General features: G+C 43.3%; 1 protein-coding gene across 3 annotated transcripts; it reads right to left on the bottom strand.

Moving 5' to 3' along the window:
- Positions 1-4,503: 4,503 nt before the first annotated feature.
- On the bottom strand, positions 4,504-23,253 carry LOC112873586 (methyl-CpG-binding domain-containing protein 9). Of its 3 annotated transcripts, none has more exons than XM_025936597.1 (11): positions 22,547-23,253; positions 15,417-15,502; positions 14,665-14,984; positions 13,347-14,483; positions 12,569-13,240; positions 11,641-11,946; positions 10,492-10,827; positions 9,210-9,308; positions 8,393-8,824; positions 5,823-7,910; positions 4,504-5,346 (listed from the first exon to the last, which is right to left on the bottom strand). In XM_025936597.1, exons 1-11 carry the CDS (start codon positions 23,251-23,253, stop codon positions 5,104-5,106), a joined length of 6,426 nt encoding a protein of 2,141 aa, XP_025792382.1. In that variant the 3' UTR covers positions 4,504-5,103. The 3 variants fall into 3 exon arrangements, with proteins under 3 accessions (XP_025792382.1, XP_025792397.1, XP_025792390.1); XM_025936612.1 differs by lacking the exon at positions 22,547-23,253 and adding an exon at positions 21,445-21,761 and having other exon boundaries at positions 5,104-5,346; XM_025936605.1 differs by lacking the exon at positions 22,547-23,253 and adding an exon at positions 16,600-17,462 and having other exon boundaries at positions 5,104-5,346.
- Between the last annotated feature and the right edge of the window lie 1,604 nt (positions 23,254-24,857).

Below are 24,857 nucleotides of genomic sequence, written 5' to 3'. Positions count from 1 at the left end.
TGTCCGTAGCTATGCTGATCCTTTTTTTTTTTTGAGGAAACAGGAGGGGAGAATCCCCTACTGGATATATATATAAAAAAGAACAAGAGTTCAAGAGTAGAAAGACAAGAACAACAGCAACAAGAAGAAAAAGAAAGCCTAAAAGAAGAACCACTAAGCTAGGAACCATCTATACTGAGTCGGAGATTAGCAGTGTAGAGCCAGCCAAACTTTCATCTCATCAATCTTGGTCTGTTTTACTCTGTGAAAGAGAAGCTTAAATTCATTGCAGAATTTTCTTGTCCGAGTAGTCTCACTGCTCTCTCCGTTTGTGCTGTTTGTTTCTGACGAAGCATATATGACATTTCTGAAGGATCAGCTTTGATCTAGTGCTGTCAGCTACCGTGTTGCTCCAATCCATTTCTTCTAACATTAGATTCAGATTACGCGGTTCCTGCACTCTCTGAACTTTAATGCATCACAGTAGCCTTTTTATTTTCTGAACATAGTGACGCTGCTTCACAATTGCTTCAGTACAGTTGACATGTCTCGTTGCACATGTTGAAGCTTCCATGAATCTGGCATACATGTGTAGTTCTTCAGTTCCAAAACGAATCCACAACTGAACATGTTCAGATAATAGTGGTGCAGCTAACAGCGCTGTCCGACTCTCCCAACCTATTTGTAGGTCAAGACATTTAACCAACCAATGTGCATTTCCAACAAGCCTCATGCTTCTGATAATATTTTGAATCAGTGCCGTGCAAGCTTTTTCCTGAATTGGCAGTTAGATTCGTTGCTTAGTTACGAATAGCTTAATGTCCCTAAGCATGACGGTGTAGTTCGTACCAAGTTTGACTGTTTGACACAACCGGCATGTGGGTATCCGTTTCTGAACACAGTGTATCAAATGCATGCTGCCCAACGACTGCTAAATGTACTTGTGGTAGTTTTACATCATTATCGAAGAATGCGAGACATAAGTGGGAGTTTTCTACAAGATCGTTTAGAAGAATGCGGGTCATGAATGGTCTCATGAGTTCCTTAGATGAACTGTGTATATATATAAATAGGCAGAGACTTTATTATGGCGTTGCCAAAAACAATTCGTTGCCATAAAGTGAAGGATCCTTTTAGGATGGTATATGCCTATGAATCAATTTAGACCCTCTTTGAATCCCTTTAGTTCCTGGAATAAAGTGAACTAAACTTTGTCCCTACCCTCTTTGGATGGAGGGACTAAAGATCATTTTTTTTGAAGACTAATGCAGCTGCACAATGAGAGGGAGGGGGGGCTTTTAGTCCCCTTTAGCCACCTCTTGGGGACTAATGGACTAAAGCCATTAGTCCCTCTTTTAGTCCTTATGTTTGGCTCCCTAGGGACTAAAAAATGAACTAAAATAGGGGGACTAAACTTTAGTTGGGTAGATCCAAACGGAGCCTTATAGCATAGCCTTTCTCAATCTTGTTGGCAGAAAAAAAATTATCTGCCATAACTCTATCTTCCTATATTAGTAGTAATAATTTGCCATGAGATGCCTACTTCATATGCTCTATATATATATCGTGGCGCGTTAAAAACCATGGCCATTGCTCAAGTTCAATCTGTCTCTCATACGGTCCATGTCGGAGGAAATCTCCAGCCGGGTGGCGGAATGCATCCGCCTAATCCTAGTTTAGAATGAGTTTGGGGGAGACTTAGGAACGTTTGATCAAAGGGCGGATGAACATGGAAAAGGCATAAGGGATTTAGAGTGGTTCGAGCCGCCGGAGCGTAATACCCTACATCCACTTGTGTGTTGTATTGCTTGAGAAAACTTGTGAACCCTGTGAGTCCAAGAGAACTTGTCTGTGTCTGGAACTTCCGAGAGCTTGTGTTCTAACGAGCGCACTCTCCGTTTTATAGACTAAGAGGAGTGCATGCACTGAGCGGGTCCCCGACAGATGGGCCCGGCTATATATTAAATAACGCACCGACTGGAGCCTGTAACGTGAGAGATACAGAGATCTTCCTCTCCTGCTCCTTTTTATAGTCCTCTCGATCGAGAAGTTGACGTGCGTATCTACAGCCAGGATATGGCCATGTGCCACCTTACCGGCACAGTACCTGCTGTCAGTGTTACGCACAGTGGAAGACGTGCTGTCACTGTTGGGTCAGTACCCTCTGACAGCCGAAGGGGCTGCGCTAATCCGCCGCGCCGTCGCCTCCGCGCACACTGTGGCAGCGCACGCCACAGCTCTCTTGCAGCAGACCATCATCACCCCTTGCTCACGCGCGCGGTGCTGTGAGTTGACTGTACGCCGCCTGCCCGCGCACAGTGCGCAGTGATGCGACGCGCCGCCTTGGAAATAGGCGGGCTTACCGTGGTGTCAGCATACCTGCCCAGTGTGTCAGCGGGCAGGTCATGCCCTGTCTTGGGCGCGCGTAGCCCACCTACCCGTATTTAATGTGGTAGTTGGGCTGGCGTCCCACGGAGGGCCTTCTGCCACGGGCACGTGGCAGGGTCGGCCCTGCAGTCGCCTCCTTAGCAGCTTGAGGAGGCACGTGGCGGCACCAGATCCCTTCCCGAGGAAAGGGGAGGTCCGGGCCCCCGAGGCCATTCCGGGTGGATAGGTCCATAGTGGTCTGGCTCCCACACGTGGCGGCGCCGGACCCCCCTGGGGGGTCCGGGCCCGTGGAGGCCATTCCAGAGCACCCTGCCCTTGTGGGTACGTGGAGACGCCGGACCTATAAGAGCATACGGGGAGGTTCGGAGACCATGATTCCAGCTGTCAGGACCGGGCCATACGTCTCATTACCCAAAGGCCAGGAGCAAGGTCACGGATAACCTTGCGCCCATCTGGTTGGACACTCTGTCAGACGACTTACTGACAGACGAGGCCTACGGAGAGGCAGATCTCCTCGCAGCGGACTACCACGACCTTCTGGTTGTTGAGCAGCTCCTTGGCGATGATCAAGGAAAGGCGGCCGATCATGTGGTGGCGCACGTCCACCACAATGCGCTTGGCGCACACGCCGAAGCCGGACACCATCGCGCCCTTACGTGTGAGGCGGCAGCGGCATGCTAAGGGTTTGGAGGTGGACACCCTAGCAGTAGGTACCCTGTGCGTGTGCGTATGCAGCGACAGTCCAATCCAGCGATGATGAATAGTAACAGATCCGATATGAGGGGCAGCCGCGTCAGCGGCCTGCTGCAGGTGCATGTGGTGGCTTTCTTCGTTATGATTCTTGGGTGCCTAGCACTACCCGGGCATTGTATGTATACGCCTCGTCATGTCTTGTTTTTTTTCCTCTTTTTTTGCAGTGTACCTTGTTACTAAATTCCTGATGAATAGAGATGTGTATTAATTACCTACTAATTAGGTGAGAACAAAATGTTCCAATAGGTCATACTCAGAAGGCTGGAAGAGCATGGAGGAGCTACCCAAACAGTCTTACCAACTCAAGCTCAAGTTCAAATGCTCCCATGGCCAAGAACACGTCAGCAGATGAGAGGAAGCTCACCCTCAAATTTTGCGTCTCGGATTTTTGCAACCACAACCTCTGCTACTGCTGTCTGTATAGGAGGAAGTGTTATCCGACGTGGGCCGCGTGCCAGGCCCGCTGCCCCACGTGTAACCCCGAGTGCCCACCCGCACCCATCACCTATGCAACACCCTGCGCGTTTCGGTAATTATTAATTCAAACACTAATTTTTTGAAACTATTTGCTACATGGTTTGAGGCTCAAAATCATCCTGTGTGTGTTCTGGATGTTTACCGATGGGAAGCAGGTCATTTTTGCAGCTTGCCTGCGTTCTGAATGCGTAACCGTGTGAAGTAAACGCATCGTCTAGTACAACAGTATGGAACCTGTTAGGCATGACGTTTTGATCCCCAAGGAAGTACTGTGCAACTTTTACCTGTTACAGAATTGCTCCAAGTGCAACAGTTTCTGTTGGAACTTGGACGTCCATGATAAAATTGAAGTTGGTAACACTCACCACCTATCCTACAATCCTACCATGGACCTAGAAGTACTATAGTTCTGTTCTGAACTTCCAATCTACACAGTTCAATGAAATCGGCTCGCAAAGTAGGAAATGTACGTTGCCATGCCAGAACACTGAACTTGGCTCCAAGGCTGCACTTTCCTGGGACATTATCTTAGTCCGTCCCAAACCCTTGTATCAAACAGTGAACTGCTACATAGGCAAACCATTTGTCTACAACTAAAGATCAAATGATTCAAAATCACTTGTACCGACACCCGTCAATCAATCGGATGGTTCAATGTATCAAATGGCGTACATACATGATTATAATCGAGCTATATACAACTCAAGATCAAATTGATCAAAATCATTCTTCATTATTAGGCAAAATGATGGTTTCCCTACCAAACCTATCTTCACCAACTCATTCTTCTTCTCTGTACATCTTGCCCCAAGTCCCAAATCAAAACCAAGAAACAGGGCAGTGACCTAGCGACAGTCCACCCGAGTTTGAGTGGCAGAAGAGACAACAACTCTTACGACATGAAGAAACGGGGAAACAGGATAGGGATTCATTTTCATTCTTCATTATTTGTTTCGGTTTAGTTACAACTTCTATGTCAAAAAAAATATTACACTCGTCATGTGTCAATGCCCTAACGCAGTCAGGTGCTGCAGGGACATCCTGAACACAATGCCCGGCACCAAAAAGAAAAAAAAACATGAGAACTACCCACTGCTGCCACTAAAATAAATCAAGCAGGGTAGAAATGGGAGATCAATCCTATCGACCTAGCAATACCTCATCTAAACCCCCAGAACAGGCAAATTTTCGCCGATGCTCCTGCCGGATAAGTTTAAACGCCAGCACTTACCGGTGCCATCCCTTGAACAGAATTTACAGATTATTCTGACCCTTAACAACAGAAGTCGCACGGTGGTGGGCAGGTAAATATGACGAGACCGAAACGGGTAAACAAGGCTGCACCCTTGCTGGGACACCACAACCTAAGGTAACCAAGATGACTTGTATCTCTATCATCTATACCTCAAATCTACCTGAACGCATTGTTATGCTGCCGAGAACTGAGAAGCTTCTAAATTTAGAATCTACAGTGGAGACAGGAGCACCCTCCCTCCATCATGATGCTCATGAATCAGCATCTCTCTTTCTCTTCCCCTTGTTTCCAGATCTTGCATTGTCAGCTGGCTCGGGGTTTGGAGCAGGATCTTTTGTGTACATGATACAGTCATCGAGGGTGTAGATCCTGAGAGCGAGTGCTGTTACGGTCGTTGTCTTGATAGCTGCTGTGAAGGAGGACCAGTACCACCAATCTTTCTTCAGGAACTCGGCTTTTATCATGCTCTGCAAGAAGTTGGTTGCCAATACCACCTAAAAGAGGCACAGCCATGATAAATTAGTAACTGAATAATGCTGAAACGAATTCTAGCATAACTGAAACTGCAATTTCGCAGACTAGTTGGAAAGAACAAACACGACCATTTGGATTGGTCACACCGCCAACAGGTTAATTACGCCCTAAATTCTAAGATTTGTTATTGGCCTTATTTCTCAGTCTGGCTACAATAGACCATGGCACCATGCAGTAGTCATTTTGGCTCAAACAGAGATAGCAGCTAAAATCAATGCAGCATCGGATGTGAGGTAGTTTGAGAGTGGGAAGTAAGATCAGGAGTAATGTAAGTCAAATAAATGTTGAGATTTCTTAGGAAAATAGAGATAGAAGCAGAGATTAGTTTCTTCGTAAGCAAAAATAGTGCCTGGAAACTCACTGAAAAAAGCAACTAGCACTAGTTAAATAGGTTTTGTCAGTAGATTAAAGTAAATAAATAAATAGGCTAACGTACATGAGATATTGATTCTGCACTCTTCACAAAAGCACGCCATGAACGTCTTCTTATTTGCTGAGACTTCGAGGCTCTCAATGCTTCCTCAGGCAAAGCTGCTTCTACATCAAGCAAGTTTATCTTTAGCTGCTTAAGGATATGAAAGTTCCTGCCTATCACAGGCATCAATGATGACTCTGGAACCAAGCCCCCATTGATAGTTAGTAATCTTGTTGGTTTGTCTGTTGAAGAAGATGCTTCCTTGGCTGAAGTAGAATCCCTAAAAGGCTTTTTAGATTTTGTCATCTGCTCATCACCTGCGTTGCCAGGACAATCTTGACCAGCTTGGGATCCCTCTTGCCCAGACTTTTTGGCGGACATTGCCTGGCATTCCTCCAAAGAGGAAGTCCAATCATTTGGGATATCATCATCCTTTCTTTTATTTTCACTTAGCAGAGCTGGAGGGTCAACGAAAAATGCAGGTGAAGGGACAAAAGATGGAACTCCATTTGATCCAAGGAGTCCAATCTCCTTCACCGTCTCCTTGTTTGAATCATTTGTGATGAACTTTCTACAAATTTCGTCGAAGTCAAAAGGGCATGGGTCCAATTTTCCATTGTTAGATGGCTCAGCGGAACAACTATGATCTACAGGATCTTTTTCCTTTATATCAGACTTGGTACCCTTCAGTTTTGGCTCATCATTTTCTTTGCTTTCATTAGGAGAGTCATTACTGCTGTTGCATTTTCCACCATTATGCCCTTCATATTCTGCCAATGTGAGATAAGTCTCATGACAAGTTAAACAATGGTGTCGAGAAGGCCATACAGGTTCTAAACAGTCACAGCGATATATTCTTTCTTCAGAACCCGACTTTGTCTTCCTTCCTATCCTTTTGGATAGTTCACTAGTGTCTTGATCTAATTGCATGCCATATTTTTCCTCCAGAACTATAAAAGCCTTGGTGTCTGGAAGGTCCCTAAGTGGTTCACTCTTTGAAGAGTTGGACACTGGAGGATCACTGACAGGAAAACTAGCTTGGTGATAAAGAGACTTTTGCCAGTGCAAGATAGAGTCTTTCAGGTCCTTCTCCCTTGGATCAGTGTCCCTTAGCCAGTCAACAAGACACTTGATTTCTTCATCAGATTCATATACAACAATTGATGCTGAATTCCAACCTCTAGAATCAAATGTAGACTGAGGATAACTGGTAACCATGCTGATGTCTCTGTCCTTGGCTATGAGCATGCTTCCATCAGCGACCAGTCGAGGACGTTTACCAGGTCTTCCTGTAACCCAGTACAATCGACCCACAGAATCCCTTCCAAGGCACTCTCTTCTCAAGGATGCCATACTGAGCTGTAACTCTGCTGTGCTAATGGAATCCTGCAACTGTGAAATCCTATCCAATAAGTTATTTGTTTCGTTGTTATCAGCATCATGGTCGGCCAATTTAGTTGTCGACGCTTCAAGGTTATCATGGTCGGCCAATTTAGTTGTCGACGCTTCAAGGTTATCTTGGGATGGTGTCCCAGCATTTTCATCAGGCAACTCTCCATTTGGTGCATTGACAACTGTAGCAGAATGAGCCTCTCCCATATTGATATCACCTACTGATTTCTCAAAACTTTGGGACACTTCACCAATAGAGCCCCCATCAATCCGGTCAATAACCATCTCTGATGTTTGTTTTGAAAGTCCCGAAGATTTATTTCCTTCAATAACAGATGTACTGGATATGTCATCAGCACTGTGAGGTTTACCCACATTCAATTGCCCAGTAGGAGACCCTTCAGCAGGGGTGTTTAGGTTAACTCCAACATTAACCCGTTCAGCCTCTTCAAGATGCTCTGATGCTGTGGGCATAGCACGCTGCTGATTCTCCACTAGTCCTGAGCTATTGCTTACATGATCATTTTTCATCCATCTACTTTGTGTAGCATATGAAGTTCTTATTTCTAACTGATACTTCAACTCTTTCAGTTCATAATTCAGATAACGTAACTTCTGCTGGAGATCATTTGATTTGTCCGAACATTGATCTAGATGTTCCCTGATTAGAGCTGTGTTGAGCAATTCATCACATAAAAATTTCAGTAAATATATCCTCTGCAATTTGAAGATCAAAATAATATATCAGAAGGTTGTCACTTATCTGTTATAGAAAACAGCATAAAAATAACATTAAGGTAACACAACCCCTGCTCATTCGAAGGCCTATTTGCTTTGTAATCTTATTACAGATTATAAAGTTTGCATGTACATTACGTTTATGGACATTTCCTCTCTTCGATCCTTACTTCATCACCTTTCCTAAGCGTTTATATATGCTGACAACACAAGCTATCCAACGGGGAAATAAATCCATACCAACCTAGACGAGCACGTCTAGAAACTGTTTTATGCTGAATCTTAGAACAGCTTCAAAAAACTTTAAAAGGATAATTTGCACGTTCAGTTGTTCACACACTTTCTTTACCTGGGATTAAGGAACACAAAGACTTCTAAGTAAATGGTACATAAAATACATGAAAAGCTTTCAAAGAGTAACAAGCTGATAATTTTACTTCAATTCAAAGATAAAGACAGACCTCTGGTACGCTAAGCTCCCAGTACTCCTTCTCGTCCATGGCCATAGCTAACTTGTTGAGTCTCTCAAGAAAAACACGAGCTTCCTCCCCAACACACTTGCCTTCTTCTTGCATTAAAACATGAGTATTGTGATCAACATTCGGTTCCTTTTGTCCTGACAAACATGACGGGCAATACCAGTTTCCAATTGGTATGCGTGCCAGTGGTGGGTTCAGGCAATAAGTGTGGTATTCGGAGTCACAATTATCGCACAGAAGGACACTTTCATCATCTCGATCGATGCCGCAGACTTTGCAGACACCATCTTCCCATGGAGCTTTGGGCAGCTTGTTGTTTGCTGCCATGAGAACATCTTGTAATTCGTCATGGATTTCAGAATTACCATTCCCGTTGCTTAGATACTTGTCAAATTTTTGAATAAGGTCTTGTACCTGCACCAGTCAAGTAAAAAACATTGAGAAAAGTTTGGTACCAAATCACGATTATATTATTTAATATACAGAAATGTTCACGGTAATGCCAATGTATAAAGCTGGTATCTAAGCATTGTCACTGGCAAGCACAAATCAATATTTACAAGCGCAACTGCTAAAATACAATTTCCAAAACAAAAGGAACTGTTGAAGTTTGCTCACAATTTGCAATCACTTCAGAGAACTCAGAGAGGTGAGCTAGTAGTTATTGGAAAATCAAGCTCTTAGGCAAATTAACACTACCATAATGGAAGGTTATTAGTATTAATATGGTAAGAGCTAAAATTATACATCCCTGAACATAAAAAGCAAGATCCTAAAGGGGCAGACAGGAATAACGAACCTCTGCCTTATACAATGACTCAAAACTCTGAGACAGCGCAGCAACCATTACCAGCACTTCAGGTCGATCCCCAAATGCAGTTTGCAGATTATGGATTACCTGCAGGTAAACAAAAGGACACCATGATTTGAATTTTGACCATGGAATAACAGAGGTAGAGTAGAAGTGGTGAAAAGAGCACATCCACCAAAATACAATGCATATGTGTGTGTGCGGTGTGCAGAAAAGAAGCCATTTCCTTGGTTTCGTCTTAAGAGAGGGGAGAGTACTGAACCCTTTAGGGAGGTATTCACATGACCTGTGAGCCCCAAGGTTGAAGCCTAGGTGGGTGTGGCTTCTCAACTAGAGATTCTACCAACAAAGTTATTGCTCAGTTCTCTAAAATATGACAAAAATAAATACATTTTAAAATGTGTTTTCCATTGCTCGGTTAGCCACACATATTAGTAAAGGTGGTCTACAAATTATAACAGCTTTTTGGCTGCATATCTTGAACTGAGCTCATATAATGAACATTTCTATAAAAATGATAACAATTTCAATACTAAACTAAATACATTGTTCTAGACTTATTGTATCTTAGTTTCTTTGCTGGATAGTTCAGCTTCATCTTAAGACAACTGAACCTCATCAGCATAGTAAAGCTTACTCATTCTACAGAACTTATGGTGAGAAAAAAGGAGTCATGAAGGTATGGGCTATTCTTGCTTCATAAGCTATACATAGTAGTTTTTTTATAAAAAAAAATACTTTTTCAGTAGAGAGGAAAGAGTGACTCAGAAGAAGTGTGAACACTAAACCATTGCATTTCAACCGAAAAAAATAAAAGTGGTGCATGGATATCAGATATCACTGCATTACCAAAATAAATGACAAGAATTACACTCAACAATAGGGTCTTGTTTCTTATTAATTCATAAAACAAGCAGCCCAGGGACTAAAGCAGGCATAACAAATAATTCCTGAATATGCAATCCAGGTTCTGAACTACAGAAGCATATACTGTAATAGCAGTAAACTGGCATGACATGATGACCAAAAGAAAATGGAAGTCAAAATGATAGAAGTTGAAGTACAGCCATAGGTACTGTGACATATCTAGTTTTCATGGAAAATGGCAGATGGAGGATATAGTACCAAATAACAAATCATTTCAAGCTATCACAAAAGTGCAAGGAGATTCCTTGAAGGCACATGAACTATCCATATATGATAAATACAAGAAAAAGATCACATGCATCAACACTGAATAATATAGAACAAGGTGTCAAAGAAAACATACTTCTTGTACATCATCAAGAAAAGCCTCCAAGGATCCACGATAAGCTCCCATAGCCAACCTTATATCAATTGTGCGGAAATCCAAAGGGCGAGATACCATACCAGGAAATCCAAGAATGCCCTCATCCTCATTCTCATTGGAATTTGTTAGAGTTGTTCCAAGCAAATTGCCAAAAGGCTTTGATTCATCGGAGGAAATAGCACGTCGCAGGACAATACGGCACTTTTTCAATATAGCCTCTGAGATGGAGATAATATTTCTCTCTTTTCTTGGTTTTTCTGGATTCTGGGGTATTTTTTTACGACAGGCCTCCGCCAAGACAGACAAGACAGCTTTCTGAAAAAAAAGCACATTTAAGTACATTTTATAAATGATACCCTAGTCCAAATTTCCTGGGAGTAAAGGATACACAGTAAACACCAAAGGTGAAGATTTAGTCTAGTTCGATGCTTAAGTAAAAGTGATGTTTCAGACACCAACAAATCTCAAAAACGCTGATTTGACCATTAATTTCTGTTGTGCTATATTTACAAAATAAAGTAAAAGAATATTACGACGGTAAAATATAGATGTAACATATTGAGCATAGTTTAGATGCATGTATAATGGCCGTCCAACCCGGTGCCTTTCCTCTTCTTGCAGCTATATACCCAATTTTCATGAAACTGGGACAACGGCAGTAAATTCAGATTAAAATTTAACGAAAAATTTCTGATCAGATAAGCTACAGAAGCAAAAGCATGTTAGAAGAGCATCTGAGGGGAACAGAATTTGCATCTCTACAAGGTAGTAAACCAGCTAATAACAAGATAAAAATCAGAAGAAAATTGGGTTGCTCAATCCTCCATCAAAGATACAAATGATACCTAGCTTGCTATCCTAGGCCTACCCTACCACTTTGACCTACCAAATTTTTATTTTTATTTTTATTTTTTGCAAGGAATCTGCCAATAGTTCATAGCATATAACATATTAAAAGAACAAACATGTAGTGAGGTTCACTATTTGAGTAAAGACATAGCGGAATAGATATGATAATCAGATACTCTGGCCTATATTCGCCAAAAAGATTAAAAACACAGAATGTAAGAAAGCACACACAAAAATAACTCAATTATATCACTTAGTAGCAGCAGGAACTTGACAAACCTTGGTCGGTCCAGATGCATTACCCTTGTAGACCTCTTTACTGATTGAATGCTCCAAAATTTCCCTTGCCCATTCTGGAGGTTTCCTCTCCAAAGCTTCATAAACACACTTTCTTATTCTTGTTCCTACATTAGTAGGCAATTTTCTCACAGGCTCCAGAGATTTCACCCAATCTGGTAATGCAGTATCACAAGCAGGCTCCTCAGGGGAGTCTACAATGTCACTATCCTTATAATCCATCATAAAGACCTTATTCCCTTCATTCGCTGAAGAATTGCATATCAATGTTTCAGCCTCCGCAAGCAGCTGAAATACAAGAAGATTATTGCTAATGGTATGCACACATAACTGTCAAAACTATAAATTTTCCAATTAATTAGACATTCATAGTATTTTTTTCTCAGCATAATAGGAGGAGATGAACTATAAACAAAGACTGATAGATAATATGGCTCAAAGTAAACAACACCATTAAAGGTTCATATGATATAAAAATTAAAATATACGACACAGCTGGACAAGACATAGCTTGTTTTCTAGCAATTTTTTCCCCAGCAGTAGTATAAAAAAATAGTGCAAAATGCATGTAAGAAATAATCACATCCATCAACAAGGGTTCATCGTTACCCCATAATGTCCTAGTATGTAATATGTAACATACTACATACATAATAGGATTTAGCCTGCTGATTATAAAACTGGATACATAAAACAAAGAAGTTGAAGATGGATGCAGGAAAAATACAGAGCATAACATACAAGTATGACCAAACCAAGATTGCTACAACAGTACCATACAACTACAATAATTGAAACTCTTATGTCTAAATTTGAAGACAAGAGAGACAGGACAAACTGGAAATTATGTACCTTCTGTGACAAATAAATCAGAATTGCAACTAAAGCCAATACGAGGCAAACTCCTTACCGATGCATCCTTCTCCATGCCAACAACCCCAGGTAGTGCTCCACACAGGATACCACCATCACCTTGTAGGCAGCGGAACAACTTCACTCCTTCTCGACTAGAAATATCAGACAAATCCATGCAGCCACTCAGGGAAGAAACAGCTACAAGATACCTTCTAGCCAACTCTGGCCAAGTTAATTTGTTAGCAGTCAGCATATCAATCTTTAATTCTCTTGTTAGAGTATCAGTGTCCCTCTTTCTTCCCCGTTTGGATTTTGATTCCTTCGAATCAATTCTTGGATCCACAAAAATTGCAACTCTCGGTACTAGCTCAGTAAAAAGAACCTTCAAGAGTGCAAGGTGAATCTCAGGCAACACTACACCACTACATCTTCCAAGTGTTTCAGCAGCCAACTTATCTTGAACAGCTTCACTTGTTGAAGAAGTTTCAACAGGAATAAACACAGATGCTGTTTCTTCATTAGTAGTTAGACCTGATTCACCATTTGAATATGATGTAGAAACATTTGCAGGTGAATTCATTGGTGGAGTATGATCCCTGTGGTTTTGAATGTCCTTTTGATTTGCACAAATTGGCCATGGGTCAATAAGTTCATCTTCTACTTGCTCAACTGAAGGAAGTTCTTTGAGGCCAATAATTTCAGCAAATCGTCCAAGAAACTCCAATACCTACAAGAACATTGCAAGGATAACCCAGTAGCAAGACTCAGAACAAGAAATGAACAAATAAAGAGGTCTTCCTTTTGAACAGTGGAACAAGTGAAAGAAACACTACCTGGAAAACATCTCCTGCCAATTCTGGTGGAAGCTTGCGGCTAAAAGGATTTCCCGGAGGAAGCTCGCGGATGCTAAAAGAGCTAGGCTGAGCATGATCCTGTGGCCCAGTCACCATAGATCCATGTCTACCATATGACATGACATCCCCATTGCTTGGACTACTTTTATTAACAGCTAACAGTGCGCCACTTGCGATCGTCAGTGAAGAGTTAAAACCAGTCCTGTTACGCAAGAACTGATAGTTTGAACAAGCCCTGGATTTAGGAAGAGATTCCACAATTTCTTGAACAAATTCCAAATCCAATCCAATTCTGTCCTGATACAACCATTCTCTAAGTAATGCACAAGTTGATTCCACGTCATTCTCCTTTTCTATAAATCGTGGTATCTTGGGCCCGTTTGATGAGCAAAATCTAGTCAATAGATTGCAAGGACTGTCAGTGTTCTGAGATCCGCTCCCATAGTCAAATGAAGTTTTTTCACTACTGTGTGTGCAGAACAATACCAAATGGCCATGTTCCTTGTACATTTTTTCACAAGCTTCCATCGTAGCACAATAAATCATCCTCCAGACTGAGGAAGGTGATGTTCCTTCAAATGTAAAGTCACCGATTTTGTCATGCAAATTTGCATCTTTAGTCGGTGCCCAACTGAAAGATCCAGAGTCTGACAGTACAGCTGGCACTGTCATATTTAAAGTTTGTAAATTACTGCACCCTAAACTCTCTTTACCCACATTGTTACTGAGACATGACATGAAATCTTGGTTTGTCTCAGAGAAATTCGATAGGAGCATGGAAATATTATCATCAGTATCATTAGCAGTATCTTCAACAACACCACTACTTTCCTTTGTTTCTATTGTATCAGCCTTTCTCACAACATTTGGGCACACTGTGGTTGATGCCTCCGGAAGTTGGAATACCGAACACGGTAATCTTCTCATCTTAAATAAAGGTCCAAAATTCCCTCCATCACATACCTCACACTCAAACAGTGAACCAGTAACTCTATCATGCCAGTAAGATGTAAACCCAACAGGCCATATCTGGTAGGAATTATGGTAGCTTGTCCGATTGTCAATTTCTCCCAAGCTGGTAATAAAGAAATCACTATATTGAACAGGTAGCGCAACCTAGAGTTTCACCACAACAAAGTAATGCAGTTGAAATCAGTATCAAAAGAAACATAAGATAAAAGAAACTCGCTTCATTCTGGGTCTCAAAAAAAAAGTTGCACTGTTGGAAAATGGGGACATAAAAAGTGAGCATTGGATAAAGAATCAGAATCTGCAATAGACAAAGCAAAATACTCACTGTACGATGATGTGGCTGATGATTACTTTTCTCCACAAGAAATTTTGGAGGCTTTAGCGAACTTCCATTTTCAGTAGTACTTTGTTCCATTGCCTTGGTAATAAAGGATGGATCCATAAAAATCCCGGGATTTCCGAACTCATGGTTCTCAGCAACCATGGGTAATGTTGATGTTTGTGGAAGATCTCTTCTTCTGCGTAAATGAATTGACCTTTGTGGTACATTTTCATCAGCATTTAAATCTCGGTCCATCGAAGCAAATTTCTGTCTCATGCCAAGACAATGAGCAAGATCAAATTGTGGCATAAACTGCATCCCATCTACAACAAGACAACCATAGATATCATTAGTATAAACTGCACCACTAATAGCTAATAATCGCATTTGAAACCACATGTTTATTATACATGCAGCTCTGAACAACACGCAATAGACTTAAAATGTTAGTAAGATGCTGAATATTTTTGAGGGCCAGAATCACCATACAGGAGGGAGCACACAATTGCTATGCACAGAGCATACTGACAGAGGATTTTAGCTTGACAGTTAGCACGAAAATCCCTGTCTAAAAGCCTCTTTTCTAAAAAAAACCAGAGATCCTTTCAAATAGAGATGGATATTGCTGTCTAAAAGCTAAGAACCATTAATCTAAAAAATTTAAGAACTAAAAAGTCACATTAAACTCTAAGCAAAAGAACCAACACATCTCATTTGCAGTAAATATGAGTAAATGAATGATCCGTCATCCTTACCATAAAGAGCAGTATTGTTCAAGCAAACCCCCTCAAAATGTGGTAACCTGGCAACACTCAGCTGAGCTCCACCAGAGATATTTGTTCTGCAGGAGTCCCAAGAACATGTTAGCTACCTTATGATAACAGTTTCTGTATGAGAAAAATAGAAAACCTATCATGAATTCACAGACATTGTTACTGTCAAAGCAACCAAAAAAGACATTCCGCTAGTTTGGTAAGAAGGTAGCCACCTAAAGTTCAAAGAAGTTACAGCTCAAGATAGCAATTTGAACTTCAATGAATCAGAAGTGTCTTCTTGGATTGGAACTTTCAAGTGAATAATGATCAAAGCACAGACCAAACTGACAAGAAAGACAGCAAACATGGCAACAAGGAGTGCTCCATAATAGTAATGAAAGTAATAACAATAGAAGCTACTGTGGCAAATGCAATCCTGTCATTTCTGGATATCAATTTGTTTCATGTTTTTCTGTCCAGACACCTTAACAATAATTAGGAACATGACATTCACTTATAGTTAAATATTAGGAAAGACAAAGGCCAGGTCTCTGATCGTGTCAAGTTCTTCAAGTTAGCAGCTAACAGTGATGACGATATGGTTGTCCTCACCATTAGGCTGCAGCAGTTTATTATTTGGAGCAAATCAATATTTAATATTGGTTTGCGGACAGGCCACTCTAAATAGGTTATCTTCCGGAACTATGCTGCTAACTCATGCATGTACTAGAGCTGAGCAACTGTGAGGCTCATGCACCAGGCAACCAAAGATTGAACACAGCAATTTCCTTTCTGGAAACCCTAAATTCCCCAATAGATGGTTGCAATCCAACTCATCCTATCACGGGACTCCACTGTGGAGGAGACCCTAAATCCCCCAATAGACGCTTAAAATCCAACTCATCCCATCCAGAACTCCACTGTGGACGAGATTTACCCACTAGAACAAGCAGAGTAAGCAAAACTTTGACATCAATCAGATCCACGGAAACCCCTCTCTCAAGATGACAATCTTAGTAATTCTGTAATACCAATAATCTGATGCAAGTTACTTCACAACTCAGAAGATAGCAAATCTGCATATAGTTTGAACCCTAGATACGCATCTCAAACTACAGAACCTTGTTTCCCACCGTCGCACCCCAGATCTGACAAAAAAACAAAGTTATGCTTAGATCCATACCTCAAGATGCACAGATATGCCAATCTATAACTCTCCTGTTGCATGAAGCAAGATTTCTGTGCTGATAGGGTTCAGGAGCACAAGGGATACTTGGGGATTCTACCGAATGTTTTCATTTCCTTTATACTGAGGAGACAGGTTATAGGGTATATATAAAGGGGAAAGGTGGTCTGTAGAGTCAGTCTACCAGCTCTATATAAAGCAAGAAAGTGTGGTTTAATTAAATAATATTTATTGACAAATTACACGTCATCATTCAAGCAAGTATATCCGACGAGGCCTGGTTGGGCGAAAAAAATGACTTACAAGGATCTAGTTGAACAATTTGAACATCGACACGACAGCTAATTGAACAACTTGAAACCACGGAAAGGTAGGGACCATTTTTCCGTACAACATTAGAACAATTTTAATGTTAGGACACCTGGTTGAACAATTATGTCACAGTCAAGTTTGAACTTTTAAGTCAGATCAGAATCCAGAGCATACAAATTGTGTTTCTCCAAAAAAGAAAAAAAACTCTGTGCACATAGACCTGAGCTGGTCTTAAAGGAGATGTAACTATTTTATTTGATAAAGAACTTCACATTAAAAAAAGCATATCTAAGGGGTAATTGCACTAATAATGATCCTTCAAACAGAAAAACAATATTGCTGTCCACCATATATGCTACATATTACTGTGGTCCTAGTAGTCATGCTCAGGATAAAGACATTGTTAAGATAGTTGGACAGCAAAAGGGTAAAGAAATGTGCACGAACTAATCATGGGAAAAAAACTTGTGACCACGGAAGAGGTGTAGTTTTAGAAAAAAAAAGGTTGGATGATTGGACATTTTCTGTAATAAAATGTTCATAACACTACCGATTAGCAACTATAGTATGCTCGCCATGCTTTCATGTATTTCCATTTTTTACTATTTCCATCTAATATAGCACAAATGTGGTAGCTTCCCAAGAATATCATCAAACATAAACGGCAGATAAGAAAATAATAATCACTGGAGAAGCAAAACATTTCCCCTCACACTCAGACAAGGGACCTCGGCGTAGGCCTAGATTCAGTGACATGTCAGCTCGTCCATCGATAAGCGCATTGGTTCTTGATCCCACCCAATTCCAACCCGCACAAAAGACCCGAGAACGGAAATAACTGCAAGGACGGGACCTTACAAAATCAGAATGCGGAACAGAAAAATCAGGCATGAACCAGATTAAAAAATAATAGTTCAAATCAATCAAGCAAATACGGTTTTATGAACCACCCAACTGGCACAGTTAAAAAATTCAAAATTGTAAGCCCCCATGGATCCACACTACTTTGAGCCGGCATGCACATGACTGACGCCTACACAAAGATATGTCAGTAACTGTCAGCACCATAGTTGTTAGTTCCATTCCCATGGCTATTGCGTTTTGCTTACTGGAACAGAATATTTCAGCACTGGGTCATACCAGTAATCAAGCGTACCAATTCCAGTTGTTGTAAAACAATTTATAATTTCACAATATGCCATATAAATGGGAAAACGCATACTCACAAGTTTGTTGAAAATATACAAGTATTGTATTCTTCTAATAGAAATCTTAATATGGAAAGTAGACATCTAAGCTCCTTTGCAGGAGACATAATTGTCCTTGTTAATTGATAATTGGAGGGGCCAGAATCCAAATGGAATAGAGAATGGAAGTGGAATTATGACCAGAATGGAAAGGAACTTGATCCTGGATGGCTAAAGGTGCTCTAGTATTGTTGCACGGCCCACACCATGACAACTCGTGAAAGATATAGGGGCTGTTTGGAGTGCCGCCTAACCCGCCACGGCGCGCCACACTTTTTCCGCCACAGGTGTGGCGGCCGTTTTGAGCGCCACAAGTTAGGCACGCTGTGGCGGGTTAGGCGCTACTCCAAACAGCCCCATATTTCAAAGAGATCCTGTTTTCAATGTCTGCAAACAATAATTCTGCAGCATCGTTCAATATCATGGAGTAATATATGTGAATCAAGCAAAAAAAAAGGTACCATCAATTTCCTAGTTAGTTCACATATTGCGTGTTTCAAATGTTTACATGGTTCTTTACTACTTAGTCATACTAGAACTGACGACCATGTGGCTTCTAGTGTGGTCATTGGCTCTAGAGTAGACATGGAGGATACTGCTTGAAGCCATGATTGTTGGGCTAACCAAGCGATTTGCAAAAAGCTTCGCTTAGGTCAAAAAGGAACTAAGAGCTGTCCATCAAGATTCATTAGGTTAGTTCAATGCATGGACACATAGGAGGAAGGTCATAGTCCCTTGACTAAGTTGGACGGCCTACATTTTTGTCACAATGATCATTTTCAACATGATCGAGCCTAGTTGCAATGATCTTCATAGCATACGCCATACCTGTCCCACATATTGTACTACACAACACATCTCGCTACAAGCTTACTTGACACGATAAGTGCAAACCTTGCCACAACTGCAAGGGGCTTCGACTTTGTGCATGTATGTGTTGAGCATGCCATGACATGTTTGGCAATCTAGGGAAACATTAATGCCCACGCATAATTACATCCATAATTACATCGGCAACATTGCAAATGTAGCAACTGCCATGGGCGTTGAGGAATGGCAATGGCTGTCCTACAAAGAAGACAGCAACGAACCAAGACAACAGAAACATGCCAAACAAGAACTTCGCCCAAAGAAATCTTGTTGCATTAAATGCAGAGCCCTATCTTGATAAGTTTGCGATTAGGTTTGTGGACATGTAAATAGCACCAATGTTGTTGCAAATGAGGATGGCCGCCTTCAACGGAGGATGGTTGAGTTCATGGAGAAGCTGCTATAGCCAAGTTGGCAAAAGGTGATAGCACACCTCCACAACTAGGCGAGAAAATCATCTAGCATTTAGAGGACTGCAACACTAAGTTGTCTCTAAGGTAGAGACAATATCCATACATGGAGAACAAATATCAAGTGAACTCATAGAATCACCATACCTATGTGGTAAGGGAGGCCGCTAAGGAACCCGTGATCCATAAGATGGAAGAAAGGATGCCCTTGATGCATCAGAGAACATGTTTCAACAAGAATATGCAACAATCATGAGGATCATTCATATGTAGATAGATCAATCACACAATAATCTGTGATGTCAAAGAGGCAAAGGCAATGGTGCGCCTTCGATAGGCAATCTACCCAGGCTATGGAAAATCGAGAGTGGCGAGTATTTTGCATGAGGTGATCCTCAAGAGAATACTTGCCGGAGGTGGCCTCAAGAGCATGTGCCACTTGGCGTAGTTGAGCTTAATGAGCTCAAGTGCAATAGGTACTAGGGTTATGTCGTTACCACAATGGCCACTTGAGGCCACATATGCTCGTTGATGGGAGTTCTTGCTTGTTTTCAAGAAGGTGAACTTGTTTGAGAAGCAGCATGCAAGATGGAGAGGCACATTTGAGGCGTAAGTAGTGTCACAAAGGATGTGGAACCATGCCACGTTTCTCGACCCAAGAATATAAGGACATTATCGTCCCCACCTTGCCAAAACCTCTCTCAAGTAGCATATTGTGTTCCTCGATCATGTTCCTCAACCCCATCGACACAAGAACTTGTTGACTAAGGCGTACATGAGAGAAGGTGTAGATTAAATCAAGCCCATCGAGTGGCAGGGGCTGGGTGGCACTCGCACAAGGTCCCTATATCCTAATTAACTTACTTAAGTATATACTTAATCAGAGAAAAAGAAAAGCCCCACAAAGCTGCCCAATACGTGAACATGATTAGTGATTACAGGGGGCCAATTAGGTTCATGGCTTTGTGCTATTCTGACGCTGACGTCCGCTTGTTCATCTCCTAGATGTCATACCCTGCCTTGTCACTAGCCAGTGGCCACACTTGCTACGTGATGGCGTAACGACACACCCTGCTGCCAAGTGCCAAGGAGCTGACACGGTGACTCATGTAGTCATGTGGCTCATGCCAATTGCCGAGTTGCCAACGCCGAAGGAAGCGCCGAAGAGAATCCAAATCATCAATTGTGAGCATCATGCAATTAACAAACAAAAGAAGAAAATTTCACAAGGAGAAGTTAGAAGAGGAACATTGTGGAATTGAGATTGAAACATGCCCAAGTGACAAGATGCACTTCAACCTAACAAAGGAGCATGAAGAGCCAATATGTTCGAGGTCATTGCAAGACGACCTCCATTAAGAAGCTCATCATTGAGAACGGCATTATTTAGTTGGAGGAACGAATAATGACAATGAAAGGAGAAATTTCGATATTTGACACTCAATTCGAGCGCCTCACTGTTTTTAACACCCGATTTGACCGACTTTCAAAATTTGACACCGAACCCACGAATTTCTTCAATCCAGGGGTTTCTCTTCATTTTCCATCTTTTCCTTTTCTTTTATTATTTCTAATTACTTCTTTCTCATGTTAGTGGACAGATTTGCCCCTGGACCTTATTCTTTGTGCTCCTGTGAATACGAGCAGGCAAGACCCAATTCTCCCTTCTCCCTCTCTCTCATGTTCTCTCTCTCGCTCAAGAACAGGCCCCTGGCCCTGCCACCATCGCTAGGCGTTGGTCGCCGCTTGCCATCGCTTCCAAGTTCCTCCAGCTCTGCTGAACTTATAAAGCAAAACACCGAAGACCTTGTAAAGCAAAAAAAGCCAATGACTGTGCCGAACTTCTAAAGCAAACTCATCAGTTTGTAGCTGGCAAAATCAAATGAATGCAATTCCTGCAACACATTTTCCTCTTTACAGTTTCTTTCTTTCTTTGCAATCACTATAATAAATCTAAGAAACAAAACAAAAGGTGAGAAGAGATCAATGGAGAAAAAGACAACCTTGTGTGTGTTCAACCAACGTGCCAACCAAATGCAGATCACGAATGGCTTCCCTGCCTCCCGCCGGCAACCCAGAGCATTGCCGCCCTCACCAACGAGGGCCGGTCCTCCACGGGAGCCGGCGCGCCATTGTCGCCGCGGCCTCCTGCCGCCTCCAATCCCAGCTCGCCTCGGCCCCACCACCGCCCCCGCGGTGCTTCTTGCAACCGGCGGACATTGCCGGCCACGGGAACGGCGCCACACGCCTCTCCCCGGCCAATTCAGCTGTCCGGCGGTCGTCTTCCTCTCGACGGCGAGCGGCCGCGGCAGGGCCGGGGGCCTGTTCCTGAGCAAGGGAGAGAACACGAGAGAGAGGGAGAAGGGAGAACTGGGTCTTGCCTGCTCGTATTCATAGGAAGAAGAGATAAGGTCCAGGGGCAAATCTGTCCACTAACATGAGAAATAAGCAATAAGAAATAAGAAAAGAAAAGGAAAAGATGGAAAATGGAGAGAACCCCTGGATTGAAGAAATTCATGAGTTCGGTGTCAAATTTTGAAGGTCGATCTAATCGGGTGTTAAAAACAGTGAGGCGCTCGAATTGAGTGTCAAATATCGAAATTTCTCCAATGAAAGGGTACCCACCCTTCACAATTGTGACTCACTGCGACAAGCTGAAGACGTGCTAGCGGTGGCTAAGGTTTAGGTTTGGAGCAAAAGCAACATAGATTCTCTATGTTTGAGTGCCCAATGGGGCTAATATACAAGAGATGGCATACACAAATGCAAGAAACCTTCTACACTAGATGGTAAATATAAAGGTATACATACTCATGCAATACAGTCGGAACAAAAGGGGAAATTCAAAAGGTACCATTAACTAAGCTAATCTATGTCGCAAAAACAATTAACGAACTAAGTGTAACTCTATAAGACTGTAACAATAGCAAGCACCAAACCAAACAAGAGTCAAACATAATAAGTAGTACAAGGTTTACAGCATTATCCCCTGTTTTGTTTCTTACCATCACGGTCACGGATTGCTCCGTACCAGCGTTTTGCAAGCAGCAACCTACTGATGCCAAGCATATATGAGTATAAGTAAAAAGGAGCTCAAGGAAGTGCCTGCTGATGTCGTGGGCGGTGACCACGACGGGTTCCTCCGGCGGGGCAGCGTTGATGTCAAGCGGGACTGGACCCAGCTTCCAGCGGGTGGAGCGAGCGCCACGCATCTCGCACTCGGGGCAGATCCAGTCTTCGTTGGTCGCGGCGCGGGGCCGCCGCGCGCCAGGGGGCCCGGGCGGCGGGGGCGGGGGCAGGAGAGGCGGCCAGACGCGGACGCAGTCGGAATGGAACCCCCTGTCGCAGGCGTCGCACACGAAGGTCTTCCCCAGCTTTTCCTGGCGGGCGCAGGACGCGCAGGGGGCAGGCGGGTAGCCCCAGCCCGCCTCCCCAGGGTGCGGCGCCGGCAGCGGCAGCCCCAGGCCAGGGAGCAACCCGGCGGGCACGCTCCCTATGGGCCCAAACGGGGTGTTCCTCAGCTCGGGCGGCCGGTGGAACCGCAGCACCACCTCGAGGGCCTCCTGCTGGAGCCTCAGCTGCTGCTGCTGGCTGGGCGCGACCAGAGGCAGCAGAGGGGGAGGAGGAGGGAGCTGCGGCTGCGGCTGCGGCTGCGGCGGGGGCGGGGGCGGCGGCGGCGGGGGCGGGGCCGCGGCGTAGGCGGGCGGAGCGAGCTCCCGCGGCGGCGACGGGGCCCGCGGCGTCGTGGCCTCGAACGGCGGCGGGGACGGCGCCTCGTTGAGGTCGATGTCGAGATGCGGCGGGCGATCCATGCCGGAATGGGGATCCGGCTCGCGCTCACGCCAGGATTTGGCCCCCCGGCATGGCCTCGAGGTGTTTGGGTGGGGAGCGTGAGGGGAGCGGGGGCGTTTGCAGCGAGCGAGCAGCTGGAGAAAGGCGACACGGGCAGAGCTCGCACGAGCAAAGCGAGGCTGGGGTTAAGGGAGGGGTGGGGATTCGGACGGGAGCGCAGCGCAGGCCAGCGCGAGGGGAAAACGGAAGGGAAAGGACGGTGCCACGGCGCGTGCCGTGCCCGCCTGCCTGCCTGGAGACGCGAACGCGAGGCCGGTGCGTGTTCGGGGCGGGCGCAGCGGATCCGGGGCTGGGCGGGGGGTTGGTGCGGGGCCGGGCGTCAGTGACTCGCGCGGGCGCTTTTGGCCGGGGCGGGCGGGGATGCAGTGGCGCGGAGCAGGCACGCGAGGTGCATGCCGAGGGTCCGGGCGCCGGGCCTGGACGGGCCGTGTCCGTGTCCGTCCGCGCGGCGCGCCTGTGTGTTCTGGTTCCTGCTGGGCCCACAGTTTTCGTTTTGGCTGGGTCCACAGGTTTGTCGTGCTGGGGAACAAGGGGCTGGACGGAGTTTTGTTGTCCTGCGCTCACCGTCACCGGGCTTTCGGGGAAAAGGAAGGGTGTAATTGCAAGTTTGCGGCGTCACTTTGACTGGTTCTGAGAGATTTTGACTGTATGTATCTTGCGGGTAGCAGCAAGTCGAAATGAGAACTAATCAATCCGCCATTCTCTGTTTTTATTTATTTAGATGTCATATTAGGTTTGTCTTAAATTAAGTTTGGCAAACTTTGATCAAATTTATAGAAAAAATAATAACATTTAAATTTGTTTCATTAAATCTACCATAAAGTATACGTTGACAATGCATATATTGGATAATATAGTTGTTGCTATATTTTTTCTATATATTTTTCTATAGATTTGATCAAAATTAGCTAACTTCGACTTAGAACAAACCTAATAAGACATGTAAATAAAAATGGAGGAAGTATCCTGATTCCAGATCCGGAAGAATTAATGAGTTGTGATCATTTATATGGAGATTTGCTCCGTGGTTCTATCTAAAACATGCGGGGATGGGAATTGGGATCACCTCTCTCTTAAGACTGAACACTTCATAAGATAGGGATCAGTGTGCTGGCGAACCGTCATTGTTACATTGCATACCAACAAAATTAGTTACTTACTAAATCACTTCCATAGAAAGAAGAGAAATATGATATTGCTTGCTCACAAGATTTTATCTGAAACATCTAAAGTTTTTAGGGCTGCTCTTTTGTTGAGAGAAATGCACTTTGCTGGAAAAGACTGTTGCAATTGTTTCCAACCATTGATAAAGTGTATGTCATTTAGTTAGCTTAGAGCGGGAGAACCAAAAGAGGCTACTCACTTATGTGATGAAATACGACAAGATTTTATAAAAAATATCTAGTTTTCATGCAATAATATTTGGATCCATCGAACTTCTTAAGAAATGTATTGTTGATTCTACCACGAACATATTTGGAACAACCAATAAATGGTATTCATTTGTGTGGAGATATGCTCATGTGATTCTATAAAGAAGCATGAAAGATGGGATCGTCTTTCT

This window comes from Panicum hallii, chromosome 1 (assembly GCF_002211085.1).
Source record: "Panicum hallii strain FIL2 chromosome 1, PHallii_v3.1, whole genome shotgun sequence".
NCBI classification, from domain to species: domain Eukaryota; kingdom Viridiplantae; phylum Streptophyta; class Magnoliopsida; order Poales; family Poaceae; genus Panicum; species Panicum hallii.
Note: the sequence above shows the minus strand (reverse complement) of the source record. Positions and strands in the feature narration are given on the sequence as shown.